The sequence below is a fragment of the Falco punctatus genome, assembly GCF_963210335.1.
Source record: "Falco punctatus genome assembly, chromosome: 4".
NCBI classification, from domain to species: Eukaryota; Metazoa; Chordata; class Aves; order Falconiformes; family Falconidae; genus Falco; species Falco punctatus.
The window spans coordinates 93,981,554-94,008,711 of NC_137583.1; the positions used below are offsets into that span (position 1 = coordinate 93,981,554).

General features: G+C 36.5%; 1 protein-coding gene across 2 annotated transcripts in view; it reads right to left on the reverse strand.

The window, feature by feature from the left end:
* The window catches only part of DPY19L1 (dpy-19 like C-mannosyltransferase 1), a 73,246-nt gene that overhangs the window by 24,339 nt on the left and 21,749 nt on the right, over positions 1-27,158 (reverse strand). The window contains exons 9-22 of one of the 2 annotated variants that reach the window (XM_080383276.1): positions 25,606-25,697; positions 23,415-23,514; positions 22,027-22,104; positions 19,961-20,047; positions 18,416-18,475; positions 15,880-15,960; positions 15,010-15,111; positions 14,143-14,214; positions 12,895-12,944; positions 11,801-11,825; positions 10,049-10,168; positions 3,128-3,302; positions 2,225-2,324; positions 715-840 (exon numbers count right to left, since the gene is read on the reverse strand). In XM_080383276.1, coding sequence (XP_080239402.1) covers positions 715-840; positions 2,225-2,324; positions 3,128-3,302; positions 10,049-10,168; positions 11,801-11,825; positions 12,895-12,944; positions 14,143-14,214; positions 15,010-15,111; positions 15,880-15,960; positions 18,416-18,475; positions 19,961-20,047; positions 22,027-22,104; positions 23,415-23,514; positions 25,606-25,697 — 1,268 coding nt within the window. The remainder of the gene's footprint in view (positions 1-714; positions 841-2,224; positions 2,325-3,127; positions 3,303-10,048; positions 10,169-11,800; positions 11,826-12,894; positions 12,945-14,142; positions 14,215-15,009; positions 15,112-15,879; positions 15,961-18,415; positions 18,476-19,960; positions 20,048-22,026; positions 22,105-23,414; positions 23,515-25,605; positions 25,698-27,158) is intronic. The other variant, XM_080383277.1, reaches the window with a different exon arrangement.

Here is a 27,158-nt window from a genome sequence, read left to right on the forward strand (position 1 = left end):
CTACCCCCACCACCCGACTGTGCCATCTATTTTTTTAAGTTTGTCTTTGTATTAGAATTTTTTATCAGATTACAAAATCTATGAATATAGTAGTAATTAAAAAAATAGTATTGGAATGTGTAAAATTCGTCTGCTTTTGTGGTTATATGGTAAGAATTAATTTAGAGGAGGAAGCATATAAAACAACTCAAATTATGCAATATGCATTACCAGGGACCCTTAAAACTTCCTATAAAATGGAGGGTGAGGTTCACACTCCTAACATTTCTAAAGAAAACTCAGGAAATAAAACACCTTTAAAGAAAGTAGTAACTCCCTGCATTTTTATTAAGGCACGTAATCAACATCAAGCACAGCTTTTTCTTAAGGACATCCTAAATGTGACAAAATTTTCAGTGACCAGCAACGGTCGTAATATTTTGGTGCTCAAACTATATTTTACTCTGCACCTTTTATTCATACTAAGCTTTCATTATACACACGTCTGTTCTTAGCATCACAGAATAATGACTTGTTTCCTTTGTGAATCCTTTGTGCACATAAAGACCAGAAGGTTGCTAATGCGGGTAAAGTTAATTATACTTACTAATACATGGATAAAAATGTATTTTGGACACTTTTAATAAAGCACAGGTCAATGTTTGAAAGCTAGTACTTGACATGAATCTTAGACCACATGTTTGAGCGGCATATTATTCTTGTGAGATTACTCACTTTTTTCTGCTTACACACAATGACTCTTCCAGAATGTAGTAATTTACTCCTAGTTTTATCAATTCTCTTTTTACGTCTTTTGCAGGTTTTCGACTGTACATGGAATACACTACTTTTGTTCTGGCCCTTAAAAAAAAGAAATATAAAAATTATTTAGCAACATAGCATGCGAACGTAAGCTTTAACTTTATACTAGACAGGAAGGCTGCTTCTTTCACTAGACAATTCAGCTAAAACAAAGTCTAAATTAATCGTGCCATTTGCTTTAATGTGATTATTTCTTCACAAATACAATGAATCCAAGAACAATGTATACAGCCCTTTGATTTTTCTGTAGCAGAGACAACTTTATAACAAGATCCTTGGTTACTGTGAACAGAAAATGTAAAGATGGCAAAGCAATGCATTCACCATATGATATTCAAGGGTAGAAATGACCTTGCTTGGACTGGAGGTGATCAGAAGAAATCATCTGCTCAGCCTCTCTGCAAAAGGTCATACTCATTCCCCTTGTTCAGACTTTTTAAAATGCAGAGTGCAAGACCTGATGTCTGGCTACGCTGACTCAAGCAAAATCATCACTTGTAAACCACAATCCTGTTTATATCACCCAGTAATATCCTCCTTTGATTGTGCAAAGCATGAGGTTGTTAATTCCTGTTCATTTTCTGACACTATATCATCTCCAGCTTATTTCCCAAAAAATGCCCCATCCTGTATTTTTGTAGTTAGAACAGAACAGAATATTTCAGCTGGAAGGGACCTACAGTGATCACCTAGTCCAACTGCCTGACGAGCTCAGGGCTGACCAAAAGTTAAAGCTAGTTAATGCCAGACAGAACTAAGGACATAAGGCATGTAAAATAAATCCGCTCCTTTTCTGCTTCATCTCTATCTTCTTGTTTTCTTGTTATGTTGGGGGGTTTTAACCAGTTTTACCAAATTACAAAAAAAATGATGCTACGATACTACAGTCAAAAACAGACATTCATGACATTTTTCAGATGAATAAATTTCAATTTAGAAAAATATCCGGATTTTGAAAATAAAGTACAAAACTCAGTAATTTCATTACAAAACTTCAGTTTCAATGAGTCTTAATATTTCAGTAATTAGATCTGTTATAATGAAAAAAATTACAACCAATCACAGAAAGCTAATAGGAATAACTAGATTGACTATCTTGAGAAAAAAAAAAATCAAGGCTGTTTACAATGTCAGGAGTAACTAGAATGAAGAAAGGATATAATTATACACAATTCCAATTCCACAATTAGGCTGATTTTTTTTGTGTATGTTTGAAGCCATATCGATCTTACAGTACATCTTTTTTCTGATGACCACAAATCCTGAAGAAATACTGCATGTGTTTTCAACCTGACTGAAATAACAAATCAAGCTCTGTAGGGTTTGAACAAATTTTACAATATAACATGATGCCATTCCTGCTGTATATTACCAACACTGAGAGAATAGCAAATAAAAATCAACTCCCAAGTTCAAAATTTACCTTAATCCTGCATCTTCATAGTGAGGATGATTTACAATAGGACGAAGTGTAGACAATTTAACACTTGCCATCGTAGGCATTGCTCCTGCAAAAACTGCATCTGAAATACAGAATGAAAGGCATGTTTGAAATAAAGAATCAAGCAGTAAAAGCAGAAAAACAATCTTCAAATATCTTAAGAGTAATCCTATAGAAAAACATACAGAGGGTAGGGTAGTCTTCTGGAAAAAGCCTTACATGGTACCAGCAGAAATGCACAAAACCACTTTAAAACAAACAAACAGTTTTTAATATACTTAATTAGATAACTAAACATCTGAGAATGGAGATTTAATAAATCTTATATTTCTTGAATGGGCAGAATAACATATTCATTATGACAACCTGTTTTTATTTTTTACTTCTTACACTAGAGTAAAAAGAGCAACAAAACCTCAGTCCACCTCAGCTTGAAATCATTTCCCTGCTAAGAAGGTAACTGCTTTGTTTCCAGATAGTTTTCTGATACTTTTACTCATTTTAGAAAAAGGATGGGTACAACCACAAAACACACACTCTGAACTCTTTTCTAGCAAATTTACGATCATGGACCCACATGTATAGGACCAGCGTCACTTCAGTAAAAATTTAGTTGGACTTCGCAAAAATACCTTTGTTGAAATAATGCACCAGTGGCTAGAACCTCCAGAGTGGTAGCCTGGAGTCTAATAAAGCAAGATTTTGGTGTCCCTTTCATTTGAGATAGCTTCTATATGGACAAGTATATGTGACTAAACCATGGCTTTAGGATAGTCCCAAGGCAAAGCCAGAGATAGCAGCAATACCTCTGCAGTCATTCATACCAAGTTTTACAGTTACATCTCACAGTAAATGGGGAAAATCATACATTATTAAATACTTTACCTTGTCTGGTATTGACTTTTATCCACTCTAACAGTTCCTCCTGTGGCAAATTGCTGAATTCCCCCATGATGTTCCACTGAGTTTGAAGGTTTGCTGATCCCTCTATTGCCATCAATGCTAAAATAGCAAAGACCAACGTTTTGGGCTGGATTTTACAGAAGAGCCATCCAAACAACTGAAATGCAAGAATCAATTAATTTCTAGACAATTCTTTAACGTATGCAGTGCAATTCATTTTTATTTCTCTACAAGGAACCAAACACATATAACAATATGAAACATCTCTGCCATCGCTTCTCCACTGAACTTCTATGAGACCTCATACGAGGTATTCATGTTTACCAAATGTAGGGCATATTTGTAATTCTACAAAAAAAAAATTACATTAATGCAGCTTTCAGAGTTGTAGTTCAAATGTCAAACTCTGCAAGAAAAGATGATTCAGTAACGCTAACTGCACTTTGACAGCATTTTATCTCCTATTTAAATCAAGAATTTCTAGCTGTAATATATGGATTAGAGATTGTACTACAAACTTCCAAATTCATGTCAGAAAAGCAGACTTTGGGGATGTAACGTTAATGCTGCTTTATATCCTACTCTTCCCTTTCTTAAACTGGAAACATGGCCCTTGCATTTTTTCCTAAAGAGAGTTTGCTGGAGGCTCTAAGCAAACACTCATAAATACGTGAAATGTGTAATTCAGAAGAAAGAAGTACCAAATTTGCTATGTTGAAGTTTAGTTTGAGCAAGAACACTTCATCTCATCCATATGTGACCTAAACCTTAAATAAGGCAAAGTGTGAATTTATTTTTTTTCAAGCTATTGTTAATTAGGAGTAAGGCTTCACATTTAAAAAAATATCAAACCTGCACTAAATAAATACATTTCATTCAGAGTACCTTTATCCATTTTTTAATTAAAGCATGAAATGATAAAATAAAGTTTCACAATAAAATCTCCCACTAAGCTGACTACACCAATTAGGTAGTGTATGTTATCGTTGTTATAATTGTAAACTACTTTAGATTATTAAAAATCTCTCAAGTCATCTCCCCAAAAATACAGTGTACTCCACTTTCATCCTCAAAGACTTACTAAATCTAGCAAGTACAGCAATACTATCCAGGGAAACTTAATATACCAAATATGCCTCATCACAGTGTCGGTCTGGAAGGATGAAGGGAAATTAATTCATTTATACACTGTTCTACATGAGCAAACCTCCTTTTTACCAACAGTCGCAAAAATCTCAATTCAAGAACATCTTAGAACTTTGGAATACTTTATTGAGTTCCATGGCTTTTCAAGTCAAAGAAAAATCACATTCCTATCATGCTTTTATAAAACCTCATTAAAGTTTAAAATATCTAAATTTACCATTATTTTGTTTACATGAAGAGCCTAGAATGGTTGAGCATACAGACAAGGCAAAAGAAGCACTTCTTCTACACGATGCTGTTTGTAATGTCGTCGTTATATTGATTCAAGGTTTTTCACTTGTTTTTGTCAGCTGAATATGTTAAGTCTTTCTCCAGCTATTTTTCTTTGCTTTCAAAATTTCCACTCAAGGTAGTATAATTCCTCCTCACAGGAAGAGGAAATGTGTGGATGTAAACAGCTATCATTTGTATTGTCTACCAGGTGCCACAAGCCGCAACACTGAGGGAATGGAAAGCACAGAGATTCCTGCAATGGGCTGAAAGAACACAACATATAAAATTTCTTTCCCATGTGCAGAATAATTCTAGTATGCCTTCTGCCTCTTTATTTGGTTTTGGGTTGTGCTACAAATGTCCACCTTGGGCTGACTGTTCACTAATAAAAGGATATATTTTGAAATTAACACATTATCTATCTATAGCCTCAAAGTAAATTAGTTGTACTAGCATATCACTGCAGGTAAACTTTCATGGTCTGCTAGAGGAAAGGATAGTGTTTACTTCAGTTACAATGACATAATTGCATATGTTAAATTTGCTTAAATTTTTATTGCATCTGTAAAAAACAAAATGTTGCTTATTAACTTACTCTTTATGCAAACATCTAAAACTTTACATCACAGTAAAAGTACTGAGTGTTAATCAATTGTTTGGTCACAAGCCCCATCCTCCCCTTCTCATCTCCCTCCATCACAGCAATTCTTCTGAATCAGTATTGCACATATGGTCAAGTTTTTTTCAACCTCAAAATGCTATTTCTGCTCAGCAGCCAGCAGGACAGAAAAAAAAGTCACTAAAAAGGTCACTTGGTATTTTTCTGACTCTCAAAAAGAAAAGTTTTCTTATCCCTTTGCTTGCTTAAGTCAGAGCAGTCCTAGAAGTGGTCTGATTGAGAGCAGCCCAACAGCCTCACGGGCCGGCGTTTCTCTCACATGTTGAAGCCAGCCATGTGTTACTTGGAAGATACCAGCCGCTCTCTACTAAAGAAAGCGAACGTCAGCCAGACCAGAAAAAAAGTCTGGCTTGTTTTTCACAGGTGGAAGTCAGCACCAATCTAGGGAACACACTGAACAAGCAAAAGAACCTTCACTGATAAACAAGACAAGGGAATTAATTTTATTTTTACTTACATTGTTCATGTAATTAAACAGCCTTACTATATGGGGCAGCTGGTCATTTATCATCTGCGGCACAGAACATCTGTCCAAACTGGAGTAATCTAAAGCTTTACCTTCCCTAGCATTCAGAACCTATTTGTTTCAAGCCAGCTATGGCACCATGATGCTGCAAAGGAGGAAGAAAGTCCCTGGACCCCAGCATCTGGTTCTACAGCAGCAGCTCCCAGAACAGGTTATCACCTGCAACTGTAGCTTCCCGAGAAGCTTACTCTCACTCTACAACCACAGAAAACAGCAGAACAACCAAAGGACCAAAATGCAATTAGAAGCAGAAGAAAATGTTGACAGAGTACTTTGAACCTGTCCTTCTTCCAATATTTACACAGTGATAACGTGTGGCATCCTCTAACATCCAATACACAATGATTTCCAAAAGCACCAGTTTTCATTAACTCGCCCGATGGCCTTAGCTGCAGCACTAAAATAAAAAACAACAATCCAGGATAAATTACTATAGTGCCATTACTCAGGTGCTTTAAAAAAAGAAAAATAAATAAAATGATCACCAGCTGAAAACTTTTACTAATTCGCCATGTAGCAGCTAGCTTACTATATAGAAAAAAGCAAACAAGGCTACAAATTAATAGAAACCAGTCCTAGCAGCTCATCTTTCAGTCATTACCAATTGCAAGATACTTTTTCCTATCTTTCAGAGACCATTTCTCTCCATATAGCAAAAAAAAGCAGTTCAGATTGTATTGTTTTTCAATTCGCAGAAGGCCAAGAGGCCTCTTCCTTTGGCATAAAACACAGAAATACTTCTAGCTCTAAACTTCACTAGAAAATTCTACAAAAAATTTTCAGTTACAACAGGGCAGAAAAGGTGATCAATTTTATTTCAGAACACGCAGTTAAAACAAGAAGAATTAAGAACAAAGATATTTACTTTGGACAGAATTAATCTACATGGGAATTGTTATCTAGAAATTGCACGTCAAAAGAAAATAGGCTTCTTTTTGCTTTTCTGACTTTTGAAAAGCAACTTCACACCTCATGGAATTTCATTTAGAAAAATTTAACCACAGTGGAACTGCTATTACTTAAACAACCAGACCACTTAAGAGGACACCACTACTTCAAGAACAGCTGACTAAGAGCTGGGAAACAACACCCACGAACCTTACAGAGTAACAAAAGCATAAAGTAAATTTCTCTTGTGTCTCAATACTAATTTACAAAGCGGCTAAAATAAAGATAATTTTAATGAGGTTTTGACATGTTTTTAGCATTTTTATGTTCACTGTACAGATTCATTTGATGTTGGCAAACACTCAGCACTTCTACCTATGCCAAGTAACAAAACAGGCATCAAGAAAGTGATGAGCACAACATTTAAGCAGACTGATACTGTGTAGTCTGTCCAGTTATCAAAAAACTGTCCTTCCCTGAAAGAACATCCAGGGAAGCAATTCAGTTTGCTGGGAAACAATTTGTTCAGCTGCCTTAACATGGGAAAGCTTTCTCCTCTTTGCATAATTCTCTCATTCATGCATCTTCCAGTTTGACGCAGCCATTAGATGTTCCACAGGCAGTAACTGCCTTCACCACACAACCCTAATTCACCTTTAGGACACTTTCTACAAAATCAGGGCATGGTTGAGGTCAGAAAGGACCTCTGAAGGTCATCTGGTCCAGCCCCCCCGCACAAGCAGGGCCACTGAGAGCCAGCTACCTAGGACCGTGCTCAGATGGCTTTTGAGTATCTCCAAGGATGGAGACTCCACAACCTCCCTGGGCAACCTGTGCCAGTGCTTGGTCACCTCACAGTGAGAGTGTTTCCTGATGTTCAGAGGGAGCCTCCTGTGTTACAGTGTGTGCTCACAGCCTCTGGTCCTGTGTAGGGGTGCACTCCACCCCCTTCTCTGGGCCGCCGTATGACCTCGGGAGCTGCTGGCTATAGCCCTCAGTGCCCTGAGTAATGAGTCGGGCAGTTAAGTACCCCTTGACCATCAACAACTCTTGCTCGGCAGAGAACAGCACTGTCCGTACCAGTAACCATAAGCTAAGCCTCAACGCTTTGGGTGACGAGTGGGGCATTAAGTGCCCCTTGACCATACTGGTAACTCCTACTTGACCGAGGCAGAGGATGGCACTGCCGTAGTTCCAACCAGAACTCCTGCTGGCTGGTCAAAGCAGGGAAGAAGAATGGAAATAATCAGTTATTCCCTGACAATCCTGGAATGTTCTCACCACATCATAGCCCGAGTGGCAACAGAGTAGAACAATATACTGTTCCTGGAGGTTTTGAGAAAATGACAAGCTCAGGCTGCAGTTGGGATGGAACTTTGCTGATGACTGAAGTCAGCCATCTCATGAGACCCTTCTGAGCTCTCCTGCACCACAGTGGCTGTGACCAGCATCTCCCTCTGAGCAGGACACGTCTCAGAGCTCGCAAACCACCAAGTTTATGATACGAGGGGGACTGTCACGGCAAGTCAGTGGCAGGGCCTGGACTCGTGCCCCAGCTGCTCGAGGCTCAACCCTTTGCCCATTGAGGAATGCAAAGGCAAAAGACATGAGTATTTCACTGAGCTCAAGGGCAAACTTTTAACAGGTACACCTTTGCTGTAATATATATTGCAAGCTTGAAGTAGTCAGGTTAATTATGTAATTCTGTGATTTAATCCAAATTGATTTGCTGCTAAAGTCTTGTGAAATGTGAATAAACCTACTTGCTCTCTCTCTCAACCCCCCAACCCCCTTCAAATCTAATCCATTGTCCAAGTCTGAGACTAGGAATAGATCTGGCCACACCTAAACTCTGTGAGAGTTTCGCAAACAAGGGGGTCTATTCTGAACCTCACAACCCAGCAGAAGGGTCTCCCTTATTCTTTACCCCACTTTCTTTATCTTTCCCTTTTAGACATAAACCATTGACCAAGTCTGAGACTAATAATGGATCCGGCCGCACCTAAACTCTGCAAGAGTTAGGAAAGCAAGGGGGCCTACTCTAGACCTCGTGACTCAGTGGGAGGATCTCCTTTACCCTTTTACACCTTTGATCTTTATAAACTGTTTATACCTCTATTCTATTTGATTTCAACTTGATTTAAGTCTGTGCATTTACTCCGTGTATTAAGTAATAGAGTGAACACTGCCATCAAACCTTGTGCAGTTACATTTCCACATATTCATAATAAACTTATTTCACCTAAACTTCTTGGTGGTCATTCTTTAAGCGACCTGACCTAACCATTCCTTTCACGGCATCCAGTCACTGGGCACCACTGAAAAGAGTCTGACTTGTCCTCTGGTCAGCCCCCAGCATCTACTGATGCCTGCAGTTGTGATGCCCCCAGGTGAAGGACTTTGGTGCTCCTGTTTCTTAAACTGCAGGAGGATCCCATCAGCGCATTTCTCCAGCCTGCTGAGGTCCCTCTGGATGGCAGCATGCCCACCTGGTGTACCAGCCACTCCTCCAGTTTTACACCATCAGCAAACCGGCTGAGGGCGCACTCTGCCTCACCATCCAAACCATTAATATGGACGTTGAACAGGACTGGACCCAGTACTGACCCGAGGCACACTGCTCGTTACTGGCCTTCAACCAGACTTTGTACCACTGATCACCCCCCTCTGGGCCCAGCCATTCCACCAGTTTTCAATATACCTCCCTGTCCGCTTCCCAGACAAAGGACTGTTTACCCTACTTTTGCTGCAAAGCTTCTAAAACAGCTATTTAGATACAGATTCAACAAGTTCACTTCTCAAAAACACAGATATTGAAAGATGCAAAGCCAATTCTAAGATCTTTTACATCTGGTAATATGTTATTTCAAGCTAGGAAAATTAAATCTGAGTTAGGCATAAGACTTAAAAGGTTGAAATGTTTTAAACATGCAAACCTTCAAAACTATACTTCTGGAAATAATACGCAAAAAATATGCAAGGCAGTAAGTTCTGAAAAGCTGTGAAAACACAGTGGAAACAAAGTCAACTACTGGATAAAATTATTACAAATCAATAAAAAACTTGCAGTGGCATAGAAATGTGTAAATATAATAAAATCCAGTGTATGTCTCCCTATGTTCAAGCTCAACACACAGCATATTAGCTCATATAATAATGAATTTGGACAAGTTGCATAAAACAAGACATTTGCTTTACTTGGGGAGAGGGGAGAATGGGACTTGTGTAACCATATTTTTCGCAGGCAATATAATCTGGTTTATTTTGAATCTGAGTGTACCAGTTAAGCAACTACACACACAGAAATTTGCTTTAGGACAAATATCTGGATAATTCTGTAAGTACTGATGTAAGCACAGGATAACAAACAACAACAAAAAAAAGACCTTACCTGTTTTGAACACACCAAGGAAGCCATAACACATAGATGTGGTGTCAGAAACAGTTTTAGTCTCATGATTAAAATTGCTAGGACACTGTACGCCAACAGCTGCAATGCATGGTATACCAGCTGCAAAAAAACCCAAAACAAACACACAGAAGCATATTATTTGCATACTTTTTTTAATTTGTGTCTTAAACATACAGCTTCATTTTCACTTTGAGCTTGTCTGAAAGAGTCCAAGTCAAAGTAAAGATCTTCACATTTCAGATAACGATAAGGACTTTCTGTTACCTTTTTTTCTAAAGCGTATGTGGTACGCCAAGGCATGGACTAACAGGAAGGATAAACATTAACAATAAAACCAAAAGGAGCTGAAGAAATGGCTGGCTATGCAAAAGATCCTGAAACATAAACAAGCCATGATATATGTAAAATTTCTTGTATAACCTCTTTACAGGAGTGAAGAGACCTTGCTATTTAATACCTAAAATCCCCAAGTACGGAATGAAAGAAGCAAATAAAATCATCCTTGGTATTCATAGAATCACAGGCATCTTGCTTTCGTATTCTCAAAAAAGGTTAAAAAGCATCAGAGATGTCATTCACCGTTCCTCACTGAATCTAGATTTCTTGTGGAAGTACTGTGGTAAATCATAAAAGCACTGCTGCAATCAGTGCTTTTATTCAACTGATTATTGTATTTTGAATGGTATGATATTCCTTATAGCACAAACCACAAATAAACTGCTGTTAAGAAAGTTTTTCACTGTCCTTGCTGGCTTAAGTTCAAATAAAGAAACCATGCAAGAAATCTGCCATTCAATTGTATGTCACAGAATGACAGAATCATAGAAATGGGTTGGAAAGGACCTTAGAAAGGTCCCTCCCCTGCAGTAAGCAGGGACATCTTCAACTAGATCAGGCTGCTCAGAGCCCCGTCCAACCTGGCCCTGAATGTTTCCAGGGATGGGGCAACCTACCACCTCTCTGGGCAACCTGAGCCAGTGTTTCACCACCCTCATTATAAAAAATTTGTTGCTTATATCTGGCCTAAATCTACCCTCTTTTAGTTTAAAACCATTTCCTCTTGTCCTGTCACAACAGGTGCTGCCAAAGAGTTTGTCCCCATCTTTCCTATATGTGCCCTTTAAGCACAGAAAGGCTGCTATAAGGTCTTCCCAGAGCCTCCTCCGGGCTGAACAACCCCAACTCTCTCAGCCTTTCCGCACAGGAGAGGTGCTCCAGCCCTCTGATCATGTGGCCCCTCTCTGGACCTGCTCCAACAGGTCCACATCTTTCCTTCGCTTAGGACACCGGAGTGGGACAGAGGACATTTTTTTTGCCTAATTTTATCAGGAGAACCCCATGTAGAATTATTTTCATTATGGCCTATTTCAAAACAGAATTTTTAACATTATCTGTCACGTGAAATCCCAGTAAAGACCCCAATCTCTTTCTCAGCCTATACAGAGAAAATGGAAGGTCCCAGCCTAATTTCAGTGTCTTTCTGTACTGCTACAGCAAAAGCCCAAGACTCATCTCACACTGCCACCCCACCATTAGCTAGTATATTTTTTTGTTCAACATTCCAGAGTTATTCTGGTGACATACCAGACCCAATTTAAGATGAGGGAATAAAAGATGCAAATGTTTAGCTTCAAATAAGCCACATACCAGCATCAGACCATTGCAACCTGTATTTCAATATTGAGTATTGGCTTAATGTAAGAATAAACTTGTGCAGAAAAAGAATCTTACCTCACCGTGATTAAAACGCTCCTCTCTGAATAAGAAACAGAAAATCACATTATTTGTTTACGTACTACAGAAGCACTAGTTTTACTTTAAAGTCATCTATATTGGCTCTAGACAACTGAGCTAATTCAGTAAGCATGAGTCAGTGCCTGTACAGATTTTTTTCCCCCCTCCATAACAAGCTTTGAAATATATTGCAAATCAGTAACTATCTTCCCTCAATCCCTATATCTATTTGGAAATGTGAAAATAAATTTTAGCAGTTTTTTTTTAATTACTTCCATGAATTAACTCATAAATAAAACAGCTTATTTAGAAAATGAAACTTCTGTAATATAAGAGGCAAAGCACTGGCACCAAAGAGTTGGTCATTTACTTGGGTATTACATGGGCTGGGTTGGGATTCTCAGAAGGAAATACAAGTGTGAAGAGTCAAAATAATGTATACTTCATGTTCTCAAAAAACATCTGTGAAGACAGGATGCTGAATCCTGTTCACATTGGTTGAAATTTTGATAATGGCCATCAGACCACGAAAAGTAAAGATCACCAAAATGATTAGTGAAAAATTAAAAACAAAAAAACTAAAAAACCCAGGAAGCCAAAAGATATGCCAAATTGTGCAATTTGACTGCTCTTGAGCACAGCATTAACTAGTAATGGGAAATGGCAGTGACAGGTACAGCATGTACTACAGATAATTAGAAAATGAAATTAATACAGTTGGGATCCCTTCCTAAAGATGAAACTCTGGTATCTTTGTAACCCAGAAAAAAAAAATAACGGGGAGGAAATAATTTGCATTCACTATTTATAGGAGAAAAGAAAATAGGCACATAAATATTGGTTTAGGAACAGAGCAGAAAAATAAATGATTAAGTAGAAAATGTGGGTGTAAAAAGGGTTAAGGTGTCTAAAACTAAGTTCAGCAGATAAACTTAGTTTTCAACATCCTATAAAAATACCACAAATAGTACATCCAAGCCCTTCAAAAACAACCAACAATGTAGAATTCTGAATTATTTAGCGATTAGAAAATCAAATAAACTTCCAGCAGAAAATTCCATATTACATTAAAAAAAGACAATAACATTTACCTTTCATATTGGCCTGCCTGAGACAAGGCCCACGTAAGATATTTAACTGCCTGAAGAAAACAAGAGCCAAGAAAAAGTATGGATAAACTTTCAAAAGCATTCTAAAGCATTTTCAACATTCGCTAAATTAAATTACACCTAGGTATATTATATCATTTGAGATAATACTAAAATAAAAGACATGCAATGTTTTAGCTAAAAACTCTTTTTGAGTATGTTTAATAAGCCAGACAGTTAGCAGTTATCCCATCTGTTCCTGTGTAAACTGTAAGTTGCTTTTACACAGATTACACACAACCAAATTTACAAAAACAGTTATCAACTTCAGCTATAGTACCCATCAGCTAAGTGACAGAAGCTTTTTTGGTGCTTAACATCAAAGCAAGTTTTACCATTGGCTCAGGATGGACCTTTGCAAAAATCTATGTAAAGAGAACACAGAATTTTAAGTAAATATTTTTTAAAACCTGTATTTTTTCTAGCTGTATTGGGTTTACATGGCAGGATTTTGGTAGCAGGGGGGCTGCAGGGGCTGCTTCTGTGAGAAGAGGCCAGGGGCTGCCTCAATGTCAGACAGAGACGGTTCCAGCCAGCTTCAAAACAGATCCACCGCTGGCCAAAGCTGAGCCCATCGGGGACACTGGTGGGGCCTCTGTTGATAACGTGTTTAAGAAAAGGTAAAAAACACTGTGCAGCAGCTTTAACAGCCAGCAGTGAGAAAAATGGGGGAAACAACCCTGAAGACAACCAAGGTCAGCGAAGGAGTGGGAGGAGGTGCTCCAGGCACAGGAGCAGAGATTCCTCTGAAGCTTTCAGAGAAGGCCGTGGTGATGTAGGTTTTCCTCCTACAGCCTATGGAAGATCATGGTGGAGCAGATATCCACCCTGCAGCTTGTGGAGGACCCCATGCCACAGCAGGTGGAGATGCCCTGAAGAAATCTGCAACCCCTGGAGAGCCCACACAGGAGCAAGCTCCTGGCAGGAACTGCAGCTCATGGAGAGGAGTCCACACAGGAGCAGGTTTTCTGGCAGCAGTGCAACCTGTGGGGGACCCGTGCTGGAGCAGTCCATTCCCGACAGACTGTATCCCATGGAAAAGACCCATGCTGGAGCTGTTCTTAAAGAACTGCAGCCTGTGGGAGGGACCCACCACACTAACTTCTTCCCATCTCAAAATAAAAAGTGACCCCTTCAAAAACCTGAAAAGTAAATTCAAGGTAAGGGTGATTCACTAAATCAGTCACCTACCCTTTTGATAATTACCCCAAAAACCACCAGAACGACTGGTAATAGCAGAGTCTTTGTGTATCTTACTGGAGTCTACAATAGAAATAATTCAATATATATAAAATGTGTATATATATAATCATATATATTAAAAAATGCATTAATTGCTTTCCAATCACCTATAATTACTTCAATGGTCATTTAAAAAAAAACAATATAAAAGAGTTCCTCCTCAAGTAAAATGTAAATTTAAATACTCAACAAGAACAAAGCAAGCTTAAAGAAACTCAAATTTAAACTCCACCCAGAATCACACTAGAGGTCGTAATATGAGGGTCATTAGTAAATTACTCCCATTTATTTGGCAAGCTACCCAAAGACTAAAAACAGACTGTATCTCAATTTGAGTACTGTTGGTTGAGTAACCTATAAATATTCCAAATGCATATTGAGATACTCATCAACCAAAAAAAGTCTACTCATGCCACATCAAGAAGCTTCGATACTTTTCTGTAGTCTAAATCTAACACACAAAACTTTTGCAGCTCTCAGTACTTTTTCCACGTACTCAAAATCAGTTACTGACAGACATGAAGTCTTTGGTTTGCAGAACTGTATCCTTTGACTTATCCCTCAGCAAGCACTTATTTCATTCAATCAAGCACATTTCTACATCCCAAATCAAAACATTATTTTGTTTCTAGTTCACTTAAAAGCACTAAAACCAGTTAAATTTAGCTTAAGTTCATTAATGTCTCTAAATTCACAAGTAAGCACTTGAACTTATGATGGCCGTAGGAGGTTATGGCTCTCTGATGTTTTAAGTTACAAAAATAAGATAAAACAAGAAGTTCCCTCTTCCATAGTCATCTATTTTGATCAAATTACCTCTTTTTCCATGAAGTCAAACTCTGCAGCACAGGTATACATTAATGTATCAAAATCCTTGTAGCCAATAAATTTAGATTTTAATATGTTTCCTATATGAGCCTGGTAGGATATACACAGAGAAAAAAAATCTGTCATAAGCAAAAACTGTCCTGTCTTCCACAACAAAGTTGTTTAAATGTAAACGGGGAAAATTTTTAACTAAAACAGAAGTTTATACCATTTACAATATTGTTATAAGAGTACCAAAAATCTTTTTTCATTATATTATATGACATTTCAGAGTGTAACACAGATTGGACTGTGTTAAATAAAAAGCAGAAAGCAGCAGAAAACAGGCGTTACCATTGCAACTGTGTTCAACAAGAGTAGAGTTTTGAACACCCATATTTTAAAATAGAAGCTTCCCATCTTTCGCCCCTTGATGCACATCTGTAGATAGGTTTTTAACAGCAGAATCTGACAATAAAGGAGCTGAAGTGAAGCAAGGAGTCCTAGTTACAACAATCGTTTCAAAAATGTCTTTAAAATTAGCTTCAGAGGAAAGTGCACTAAGAAATTGAGTAAATAAAGATGTAGGTAGAAGATACTCAAAATAAACAAAGCTCTGTAAAACCACATCTAAAAACAAACACAGAGCATTTACTAACTCAATAGTAAATAATTTGTCTTTTCACAAACTTCAGTAATAGCACTTCAAAGTGATACTACATAATGAATGAGAAAGCAAATATGCAATCCCTCTGCCATTTCTGCAAAACACATCTTGGAATTTCAAGAAAGTGTATCAGTAAGATGCCAAAATCAAAATATTAAGAATTAAATAATTTTTGAAAGACACCAACCAGATACTCATGTAAGAGAACTTACATCATCAGCTATTCCAAACGCTAAAGAAGTTAGATATTTCAAGGTGACTGTCCCAAATAACCAGGCACATCCTTCAATGACCTTAAAAAAAATTCAGAATGAAATAAACATGTCTCAAGATACATTTTCTTTTTTTAAAGGGTTATTATATTTAGCTACTAGTTACAACTCTCCTATATTATCCCAAATAAGTACAGTAATTTCTAAACAAGGATGCTTCCCAAATTTCAGCACATTGGGGTGTTTAAAGTTTTTTTGTATTGTCTACTATAGATGAAATAATTTTGTGCAATTAATTTGTATTATTCCTGTACTGCTGCACATGACATTGTAGCAGAGGAAGTAGCAAATTAAACAGGGGCAGCCTGACTGCTAGTTCCATCTGTTGTGCGTACACCAGTGTGCAGTGATTATTTTCCACCAATAGCCTCTCCATATTATCAGGGTGTACTATTCTGGTAATTCAAATCTTTGAAGGAATTTGCTGATTTAAAGTACTTTCTGAAGATAATCTCAAGTTAGAACTTGAAGCAAATGTAAATTAAATATGTACAACTACTACTTTTAGTTACATACCATGTTTATCGCTGTACCAGAAAGATTAAATCCTTGGCAATCTAGCTTAATCTATCTAATTCTTTATAAAACTAGATCAACTGAATAGCACAACTCGGCTCAGTATCTGGGACCAGCAGCAAATGCTTTCAGAAAGAATTCAACAAAATACAAAATTATCTTTACCCTAGCGTAACCAGGGTTTTTACATGACAACGGGTTGCATTCAAACAAACATAAATATCTAGGAGGCACCTAATTCGTTACTGAATGACACTTGCTTTTTTCTTCCTTTTTTTTTTTTTTGCTTCCACAGCATCTTTCTTCTCTCTTATAATCATACTGCTGCTAACATAAGGAGCACTAAATAAACTCTAATTATATCCTACTTCTATTTGCTGGTTTTGCTATATTTACTTTTATTTTACAAGATGTCAAATTCTAACCTATTTTAAAATCTCAGCTATTTAGCAATTCTAAATAATTACCTTCACACTCTACTTAAATTTGATGGTATTACATTTTGGGGAACGGCATTCTATATTTATATTTATATTTTTTTTTAAGTAAGACACATTGACTGAGACTGCATGCAATATTTAGGATGCTAAATGATGAGTTTACAATATAAAAAATATTTTCTGCTTTCTCTGCAGTTATTTCTCCATGACTCCCATCATGTACTTTCCTTTTTGATGCCTGCTCAGTAATGAATTGAAATGTTCAGAAAAGTTTTCATAAGAATACCAAGTTTTTTCTGCTGAGTGGCAAGGACTTATTTAGGATCACTTATTTTATATACATACTTAGGGGAGTAGGGGTGGTCTTTTGAACACTTACCATTTAATCCCACCCTTTAATTCTTACATTCTAACATTCACACCTTATCCCGTGGAGCTTATTTTCTTTTATAGCTCCAGTTAGATATCTTCCCCAAAAGGTTTCTGAAATTCAAGTGTATTACATTCACCCACACACTCTTATCTACATCCTTCAAAGAAGTCAAACACATTTGTGAGGCATGACTTCCTCTCGCAGAGGCTGTATCGGACCCATCTCACTACACTGCGGGTACATATTGCCTTAACAACTTCATCACTGTCCAAGTCTTTGTTCTTTTACAAAATTTAGACTTAATGGTCTGCAGTTCTGCAAATGCTTTGGATCTCAGTTTTGAAAACCAACATGAGATTTGCCTACACTCCCATTTTCCCAGCTACTACATGCACTGCAGTTTGTTATAGATACTTTTTTAAATTTCTTTACATCCTTTTTCCTTTACAATAACTACATTAATTCCATTCAGTTTTCCTAGCAGGTTACCCTTCCCGTGAGAATGTCTGTCTTAAACCAGGCATAGTCTCGGTAGGCTCCCGTTTCAGGTGTTTTTGCAAGTTAACATTATGTCTTAAGCATCTAGTTGCTTCTCATGTTTTCTACAGCGTTATATTTCATTTATCATAGTTTTGGGAGCGTCCTCCACGCTTGCCCCCAACGCCTCACCCCAGTGGTTTACTCCAATTTGCTTCCTTGTGTAATCATTATGTTGCCTGCTGCTGTTATAAAAAACATCCTAAAAAAAATAAATATAGGACACACTTTAGTGACTATCTAATGCAGTATCTTAATCTCCATTTCTGCAAGCACTGTTAGCCTTTCACTTGCTTTTTCTAAATTGTCCTTTATTTTAATGGGATCTTCATACAGATCTTAGGTTTTGTAAACATGTTTAAGTCTGTAATTAAATGTGTTGCTATTTCAGTTTTCTCATATAAATGCATGTTTATGCCCTTTTTCTTCCTTCAGTAATTGAAAATTAATTTCTAGGAACATGGTCAATTTATTAAAGAGAGTGGTTCAGCTATATTTATTGATTTTCAACTATTAGAAACTAAACCAGTTCTGTATTTCACAAAAAATAAAAGAAAAAAAAACAACCCATAGTTCCTTTCTGAAATTCAAAATATATGAAAATCCTTACCCATATATAGACTTCTCTTCTGCTGCTTTTCAAGACTTTTGGACTCAATTCAAGAATTCCCTAATAATAAAATGAATGCACATTTTCAGGAACATCTATTAACAATAACACATTCTAGTACCCTGGATAAAGGTAATTTTTTTTGTTTCTTTTGGGAAGCACCTATTGTACCTCACAGCTATTTATTAAAAAAATCTCCATAATTAATACAGCCTGAAAGATAAATGAATATACAATATTGTGATTTCACCCTGTACTGGCAAAACATGCCAGCATAAGAACTCTTACTGCTGTTTATATACAATTAATGGAAGACCACGCTTCTCCTTAACAAGTAAGATTCTGTATTATACAGTTCTAAGCTTCTTTAAATCAACACCAATGGGAAACGGAATTATATCTGCTTCTACAAATGACAAGAGACATCTGAAGCAATAAATAAATTACTGGCAGCATAATACAAACAATTGTCACACAAGGCAACAGAATGTGGGGGTGGGAGGAGTAACTGATATTTTTCTGTGTCACATTATGCTCCTCATTTTATGACACAAGGAAGACTCATTTTAAGCTAATTTGATGAGCAAAGTAATGAAGAAAAATTGAGAATTAACTCAAAAGCTTGCAGAAATGTCCATATGTGAGACAGGCCACTATAAGCACCCAAATAACAGACAAACAATAATTTTTTTTTCCAAAGCAGAAAATAGGCAAGGAACTCAGTGTACCTATACTTTCTGTATAACTACAAAAGCTGTTACAAGAAACCAGAGTGGGTTTATAACAAGCAAACTCTACTACAGCAAATACCACTAGTCAAGGCAGCTTACTGTTAGCACAAGTGAGAAATTACCACCGTTTTACTGATGGACAAAATATAAACAAAAGGGGAAAAAAAGTCACTGAGCTCAGCCCACTGATTTGTAGGGTGCTAAGCTAGACCTGTTGATACAATCTTACCTCCTACTTCCTATGTACGTAAACCACTTAAGACAAACTGTATGAAACAGAGGTTGGGGTTTTTTTTCGTATTTAAGGAAAAATCAAAATAATGAATAATGATGAACGATCGCTCTTCAGTGAATAATTTCACTGACATGGCAGTATGACTCAGCAGTTTCAAATAGCCTTAAACCATTGTTATATATGTTCTAGTCATTTGTTCTGTATTTGCAGTTTCACAACCGATCAAGAAGCATATGAAAAAAGCTGCTCCCTGCTCATCTTCCTGTTTCAGTTACGCTGGTCAAAAACTACGTATGTGGTAAATTTTATATTTTTATAAAAAGACAACAGATATTAAAACACGAGAACTGAGGCTTAACTGAAATTCTTTTATGAAGAGGTCTTGGTGTGAAAAATATTTTTTTTAAATTAGTCATTACTCATTCTCCAAATATCTTTCAGGTCTAATTCTGCTTCTCATGTGAAAGATTTCCCAACTATCTGGTAACACAGCAGTTTCACATTTTACATCAATACATACATAACAGTACATCATTTCAGTCTTAGCATGTCATAGAATGTTTTTCTTAAATAACTTACCCAGATAACTAGTAAAGATGCTGCATAATACGATGTCAATAACATTGAGTTACCAAACATCAGAATAAAACACACTACAAGAGATACCTGAAAGAAGAAAATAAAAATAATTAAATTTAAAATAGAAAAGGTAAGAATTGCCAAAGTGTAGAAATTACCTTGTGTTAACAGCTTCAAAGACACCTACTTCACAGCAAGTACAAGCTTGATACACAAATTTACAGAACTGTTCTGAAAACACTGATAATGAGGACTTAATGGCAGCAGGTAGCCAAGTGTAGATTATGACGTTAATTTATATTTTAAAAGTACTTATAGACAAACAGATCTGATCATAGACCTAACTCATCTTACGTGATATAACAGCAACATTTTTGAAGTTACTCATAACACGTTCATTTTTTTCAATTTATTGTATTATTATTTCTCTACCCCATTTGTTACATTTCAGAATCCTGGACAACCATAAAAATGTCAAATAAAATGTTTGTTGCCTTCTTTCTTCCAAGCTGAGAAGCATATTTTTAAAATATGATCACCACCAAAGTCAAGGAAGCAGAACTCTGTTTGATCGTATGCACTTAACTGTATGAGGTTGAAAGTCAAGGCTGAAATACAGCTTTTATCCACCATCCTGATCTCCTACTGTGCTTTGTTTTTAACAGAAAGCAAGCTGAATTACATTCTCTAACTTGGAGAGCAAAATCAATGATCCATCTCTTTCTTCTATACAAAGGAATAAAGAAAAAATAATGTAGCTATTTGTAAAATATGCAGACTTCTGTACTCCCCTCCTCAAATAGTTAGACTTGCATTTTCCACAGAAAACTGTGGGGAAGCAAAAATTGCAGATATCACAAAACAAAGACTGGCAGTTTACCCAGCCTCATTAAGCTTTCTCTGTAACGTAACAGGATTGTTTATCTATCTGAAAATAGGCTTTTATGACACTTTGGCACCAAAATTGAGATATAGCTATGGACATAAGCCAAAAGGCTTAAGTATTTCATCCTGCTTCTGTCAAAAAATTACTAAACGAAGATGCTTATTTGCAAATTTTCTTGGTAAATCTGGCTGGGAACAAGCATTTGGTATCCCAGGTTTACTTGAGAAATGAGTTGCAGAGAATGTACTACTGCCTTTTATTTATAGTATTTAAAAAAAACATATGAAAACATAAGAAATACAATTTAGCTCAAAGCTTCTTTCCTGCAGTAAACATTCTCTTTTTGCCCAATGAGTCTGCATAGCACAATTTTAGCAAAAATGTATTTTTAAAGACAACCATATTTCTTTTAAAAAGTTGTTAACGTCTTCCTGTACATTTAAAACTGTAATCTCACTTCAAAGAGCAATACTCCTGATAGCAAAACCTGATCATCATCTTCACTTTAAAAATTAACATCATATACATTATGCAAAAACTTACATGACTTTTACTTATCGTTGCCTTTCTTTGTTGACTTTCTCATCCATTTATGAAAAAAGTTTTTCATCAGACTAAAAATTTATTTTCTTTGTCCTGCATTCCAAATATCTCCTTAAACAGTTCATCTTTGCACAGCGAAGACTGCAGTAGTCTTCAAAACCCAGTTTTAGTTGGGGTTCTTCTCCATCAATGATAAAGAGTCTATTCTCTAATCTTGACTTACTATCATCTCATGGTTTTTGTTTCTGCTGACCTATGGCATGAGATGAATGCTGCGTTATCAACTTCTCATTGCTTATGCTCTCTTACTTGGTATGTTTTCTAATCTGTTGTGTGAGACATCATCTTCGAGTCCATGGAATGAATAGAGAGAAAGGAGACACAAGTATTTCTACAAATCTTTTTGGCTGGTATTTTTTCTGGAGTTCAAAAATTCCTGCGTGCCACAGGGATCATAGTTTCTGACACTGTGATATAAATATACGTAAGAGCAAATGTTCAAATTCAGGCCCCTCCATCCCTTTTTATTGCATCTTTTAAATCATTTGGAAACTAAGGAAAACACTTCAGACAAATGGCCTCTTTTGGTGCTCTGACCTGTTTGAGAGGATTTAAGTTTTTTTAAAAAAAGTATTACCATATGAGCAGTGAGTATCTTCTGTAATTTGCTGGAGTCAATATAACCCATAATACACACAGCAAATAATGAAGCTATCTAGAATCAAAAGTGAAAGGTAAGTTAAAACCATTTGCAGTGGTTTACTCTTTCTAGCAGAACACACATTCATATGAAAGAGATTATTCAAACAATCATTAACTTCTATTGCTACTTTTTTGCTAAGTACTTAATGTTTTTTGAAAGAAACAATTATGAAATGCCTATTGTGGTTCTATGAATAACAATTATCAAACATATCTGAATATTTAAGAAGTAAGCATTTAGCTTTATAAAAATGCAAGTCACCAAAACACATTACTAACATCAGCTTTACAAAAAAAACAACAAACAAAAAAGCCCAACCAACAAAAAAACACAAACCACCCAAAACCCCAAAACCAAAAAAATCATTCCTTAATATTATTTAACCTTAACTTTTCAGCAAAGTATGGGAACATCCCTAATTTGCTGCTGAGGAAAATGAGATTCAATTGATGAGGCAGCTTGCTAAAAGTCACATGGGAAATTAATAAAATTATGAATTGAACCTGTAATGTCAAATTTCAGGCCCAGCTTCTTAAACAGGTTATAGTGATGAGTTTCTCACAAAATTCTACAGAATTTAATGGCTTCCTCTTCTGCAGTTAAAAAACTTGCATACCACAGCATATATTGATTGTCCAAAACTATCAACTCAAACCAAGCAACATCTGCTTCAAGTAAGACAGACAAATGAAAAGGCATGGAGACACAGTTGGATTTCAATCAACAGGCTTCATTTCATTCAATTTAACCACTAAGGAAGTGTGTTGTGTAACAGTATCCTACTGCTCATGTTAGCACTTACTATATTTCAGCACTAGCTAAAGTTACCTCAACTGTCTGAACTCTCAGACAGTCAGATTTATGCTACTACTCACAGGCTCATCAAAATTAAATAGGAAATCATGCGAAATCATGCCAGATACTACATGCCATGCAAACATTGCTCCACTTGAAAATTTGGAATAGCCTAAAGAGTGCAATATCAATGCCTTTTTTTATTTTTGTACTTCAATATACAAAGTTTTTTCTTGTTCTGCACTTGTTCCAATGTACTGATCTTGGACTGGAGGCTGCTTTTAAGGGAAAGGTAAATTTTTTAGTCCTGGAAACAGAATATCGAGTGGTGTAAATGGTCAGCTTTTAAGTTTAAGACTAGAAAAATATTAGTATGATAAATGGTGTGAACCTTTCCCGAGAGCAAGAGTGAAATCTGGCTAAAAGGAAAGCATCAGTATAGTTGTGAATTCAATGGCTGGCTGTACAAAGCAGTCAGTTTGCCTAGATAAAACAAAGATACTACTTAGAGTTGAATATGGTCTTACCTGTGTTAGAAGAACAAACTGAGCAAACTGCCAGGGAAGCATGAAAAAGATATTAGAAACACACAGTGCAATCAAGCTTCCTGTATTAATATTCGGAATCCTTGGGAAAAAGAGACAGAACAGGCATCAGTAAGTAAAATCACACAGGTGTTTGTTTATTATTGAAAAGCACAATAGAGAACACAATAAAAACAAACTTACCTTGGAAGTTAGCTAGCAGTATTGATCAACTACAAATAACGCTGCTCAAGTAAATTTATTCTCAATTTTCCATCAGTTTCCAAAAACAATAGTTCTGATGCTTAGTTTTTCTTAACTATTTGATGAGCCATTCGTAACCAAACAAGTCTTCTCCTGGCAGCATGTAATATAGCAGGCTAACCTGTATCACTTGCAGTGGTCCACCTTTTAACAACTCTACTATGGTCAGGTCACAACCATTTCCATTTCAGCTGGGATCACAACTATTCTCAGAACAGTCTGCATTTGAAAGTGATTTCACTCCTCTCACTCTTCTTCCATATCTACTTTCTGCAACTTTCTGCTAGCAATCCTGAGTGAGGTTTCAGGGCAAGAAACAATGACAAATACATGAAACTCATCTTTTAACTGAAAACAGCCCATTCTCTATGCCCTGCTGTGTTATTTATTCAATCCTGTTACTATTAATACAGCCCTGCTGTATTATATATTCAATCGTTAGTTCCGAGTTCACTTCAGAAACGTGCCATGTTTCAGATTTCACTAAGTGGCCTCCAACAAATGAGGACACCACAGATATTCTGCTGTAAAACCCAAACCCAACAGATTACAGTAGTGTCACCAAATTCTGTAAAATTTTCTTCAGCTTCTTTTCCAAAGCCTCAAGATTAACTTCTATTGGAAGTCATGCGGAGCTTGAGTCTAATGTATTAAGTAATACATTACACAAATGTGATCCAAGTGATACAAATTACGGAGCATTTAAGTTCTAGTCTCTGTTTCAAAGATAGTTCCTATATTTCATTGAATACTGCTATACATAAAACAGAGCTGCTGTTGAAGCAGGAATTATAACTGAGAAACAGAAAGTTAAAATGTTTTATCCCCTTTTTGGAACCTCACTCTGAAATGCTCAGATTAAATACCTACTTCTCATCGGTAAGCAAGCCCAAGTACTATTTTATGTATGAAGATCTGAAGAATAGAAGTGAATCTATCTAATCAAGAAGTGTCATAATTATAGGTACAGAATATATGTGCTCTAATGACCCTAACTCAAAGTGTAATTTTCTCGGGTTTTTGTTTGACCTCACATTTTAGCATTAAATGAGCATGTGTCTTTCTATCATGAAATCTAGCAATCACTCTACAAACCATTCCTCAAAATATTTTTCCAGACAGCGTGTATCTTTCCCTCATCTAAAACCCACAAGTTAGTGACGAGCAAGAAATATTTTTGGTTTAATCATCAGTAACTACAAATCAGTACGACCTCATAAAGGAAAGTCTGGGGCTACAAGTACAAAGTTCAGTTAAATCATAAATACACTGCAAATTGGATGAAATTGAGTTGGTGGAAAAGTCCTCAGGTATTAACAATCATGCTTATTTTTCACAGCAGAGGCAAGGCAATAACATAATCATGTTGCAAGCCAGAAACAACCACGGAAAAGCAGGGCTAATGAACTCAAGAGCAACCTTGCATTAATGTAATTAGATTGCTCTAAATCATTGAGCTAGTTAATTAGGCATAGAAAACCACAAGAACATACTAGCTTACGGGTGCCTATAGCATTCTCTGTGGCATAGCATAGGCTTAGTCTAAGTGCAACCAACATACCACTCTCCAAGAGGGACAAGACCAATTGATGGAGTATGAGCTTGCTTCTCATGGGAAGGAAGTGACATCAACCAAAAATTCTGATTTTAAGTTTAGATACTTATTTGCCAACACAGTAATTCTGATTTTTATTTTAATCATGTCTTCAAGTTGCAAAGTTTTTCCTTTTAATAAGTAATATGACTGCAGTTCTACTGGTGCAGCGTCTGCAATGTAACAGCCACAGGAAAGTTTCTGTGTTAATGACATCATTGCTACAGCACACAGCACTACTTCAGTAACTATTACATAAATGCATTGAAATAAATGTCCTGTGACATTCAATTTTTTTAAATCACTGTAAAGAGCTAAGTATAAATTAAGAGGTACCTGAGAATATAGGTCAAAAGCAACATCTGAAGCACAAGAAACGGGTATGAGAAACTTTCACGAAGAGGTGGAGTCCACATGACACGAGTGCACTAAAAATAAGAACTGGGTTAGATGGTAACATTTGCCGCTACATTTCCATAAAACAATGCTTCTGTATTTCAAATTAATGACCACTGATACCTCAATAGAGTAAAGCTCAAACTACATGAGATTTTACTCGTGAACAAAAAAACAAACACACAAGCCAGGAAGCAGAAAAGAGGAGGAACAAGGAAGCAACTTCCAGGCTTGAGGTCTATGATGCACTGTTTAATTAAAACAGATCACTGTTTCTCCAAAATTAAATGTGGCAGCTACAGAACATCCAAGAAAAAAAGCCAGGACAGCAGCTGCTTGTCCCTGCTTCTGCTGAAATGGAGAACTCATTCAGGCAACTAAAAACATGCTCAAATTCAGGCATTGACCTGCCACACTTAAATGGAGAAACTGTGCGGGGAGAGGGTGTGAAGGATAAACCAACATGCTCTTCATTATGCTAGAGTTCTCTGGGTTATAAACATTTCACGTTTCTACTAGTAACAGCACAGAAAGTACAAAATCCAAAGCTTCCCTCTGAAACAGGCCAGTAAAATTGAATATATGAAATTAAGCTCTTACAGAGCTTACACTAACTTACATACATCACTCTTAAACCCTAATAAAGCAAAGCATAATACAATGAAGTCAGCTGAAGAGGTTTTCATTTCTTGGGGTTCATGGCAAACAGCTCTGCTATAACTGTCATCTCCAACATTTATATTCAGCTCTTTATAAAAAAGCGCTTGCAGATGGCAGTGGCCACCACAACAAAATAATTACAACCTTGACATACAAACAAAATGGGTATCAGTAGATTTTTGCACTAGAAATTGGAAGTAGGTTCTTTACAGCTACAAGACGAAACATAGTTCATCTTAACACAAACCATAACAAATCTATGAAAGCTTATAGGATGCTGATGACAGGATGTTCCTTCTCCTTCACTTCCTATAATCTTAAAACCATTTTTAAAAATACTGTTTTACCAAAGAAGACACTAGGATCAACGTTATACAATGCCTTGCTTACTGTCCTGCTACTTCACAAGCATGTTAAATAGTGTAAACCATGTAGAAATAGTGTAAAATAAATGGAACATATAGGAACCCATCACACTAATCAAACACAGTCCTTACTATCTGAAAGCACTCTCTGTAAAAGCTGCACCCTGATTACTGCTAAAATAAACCTTTCATAAATATATATACTGATGTGTTGTCTTCAGCTGACTGCACATATGTAATTAGTTAAAATTATTTCTGTTAGCAATAAATATAATCATGATTATTCTAAAGCAGTACAGGCTTTTTGAGTATTTTTTCAACACTACAGCAACATTTGATTTACCAAATCTTTTGATACTGGAGAAGATAAAGACAGGAAAGAAATGACGAGCATATACAACCATAAAAAGGAAAGATTACGTTAAAAGTGGATTGACTAATGTAGGCCATGCTATTTTTCTATATTTG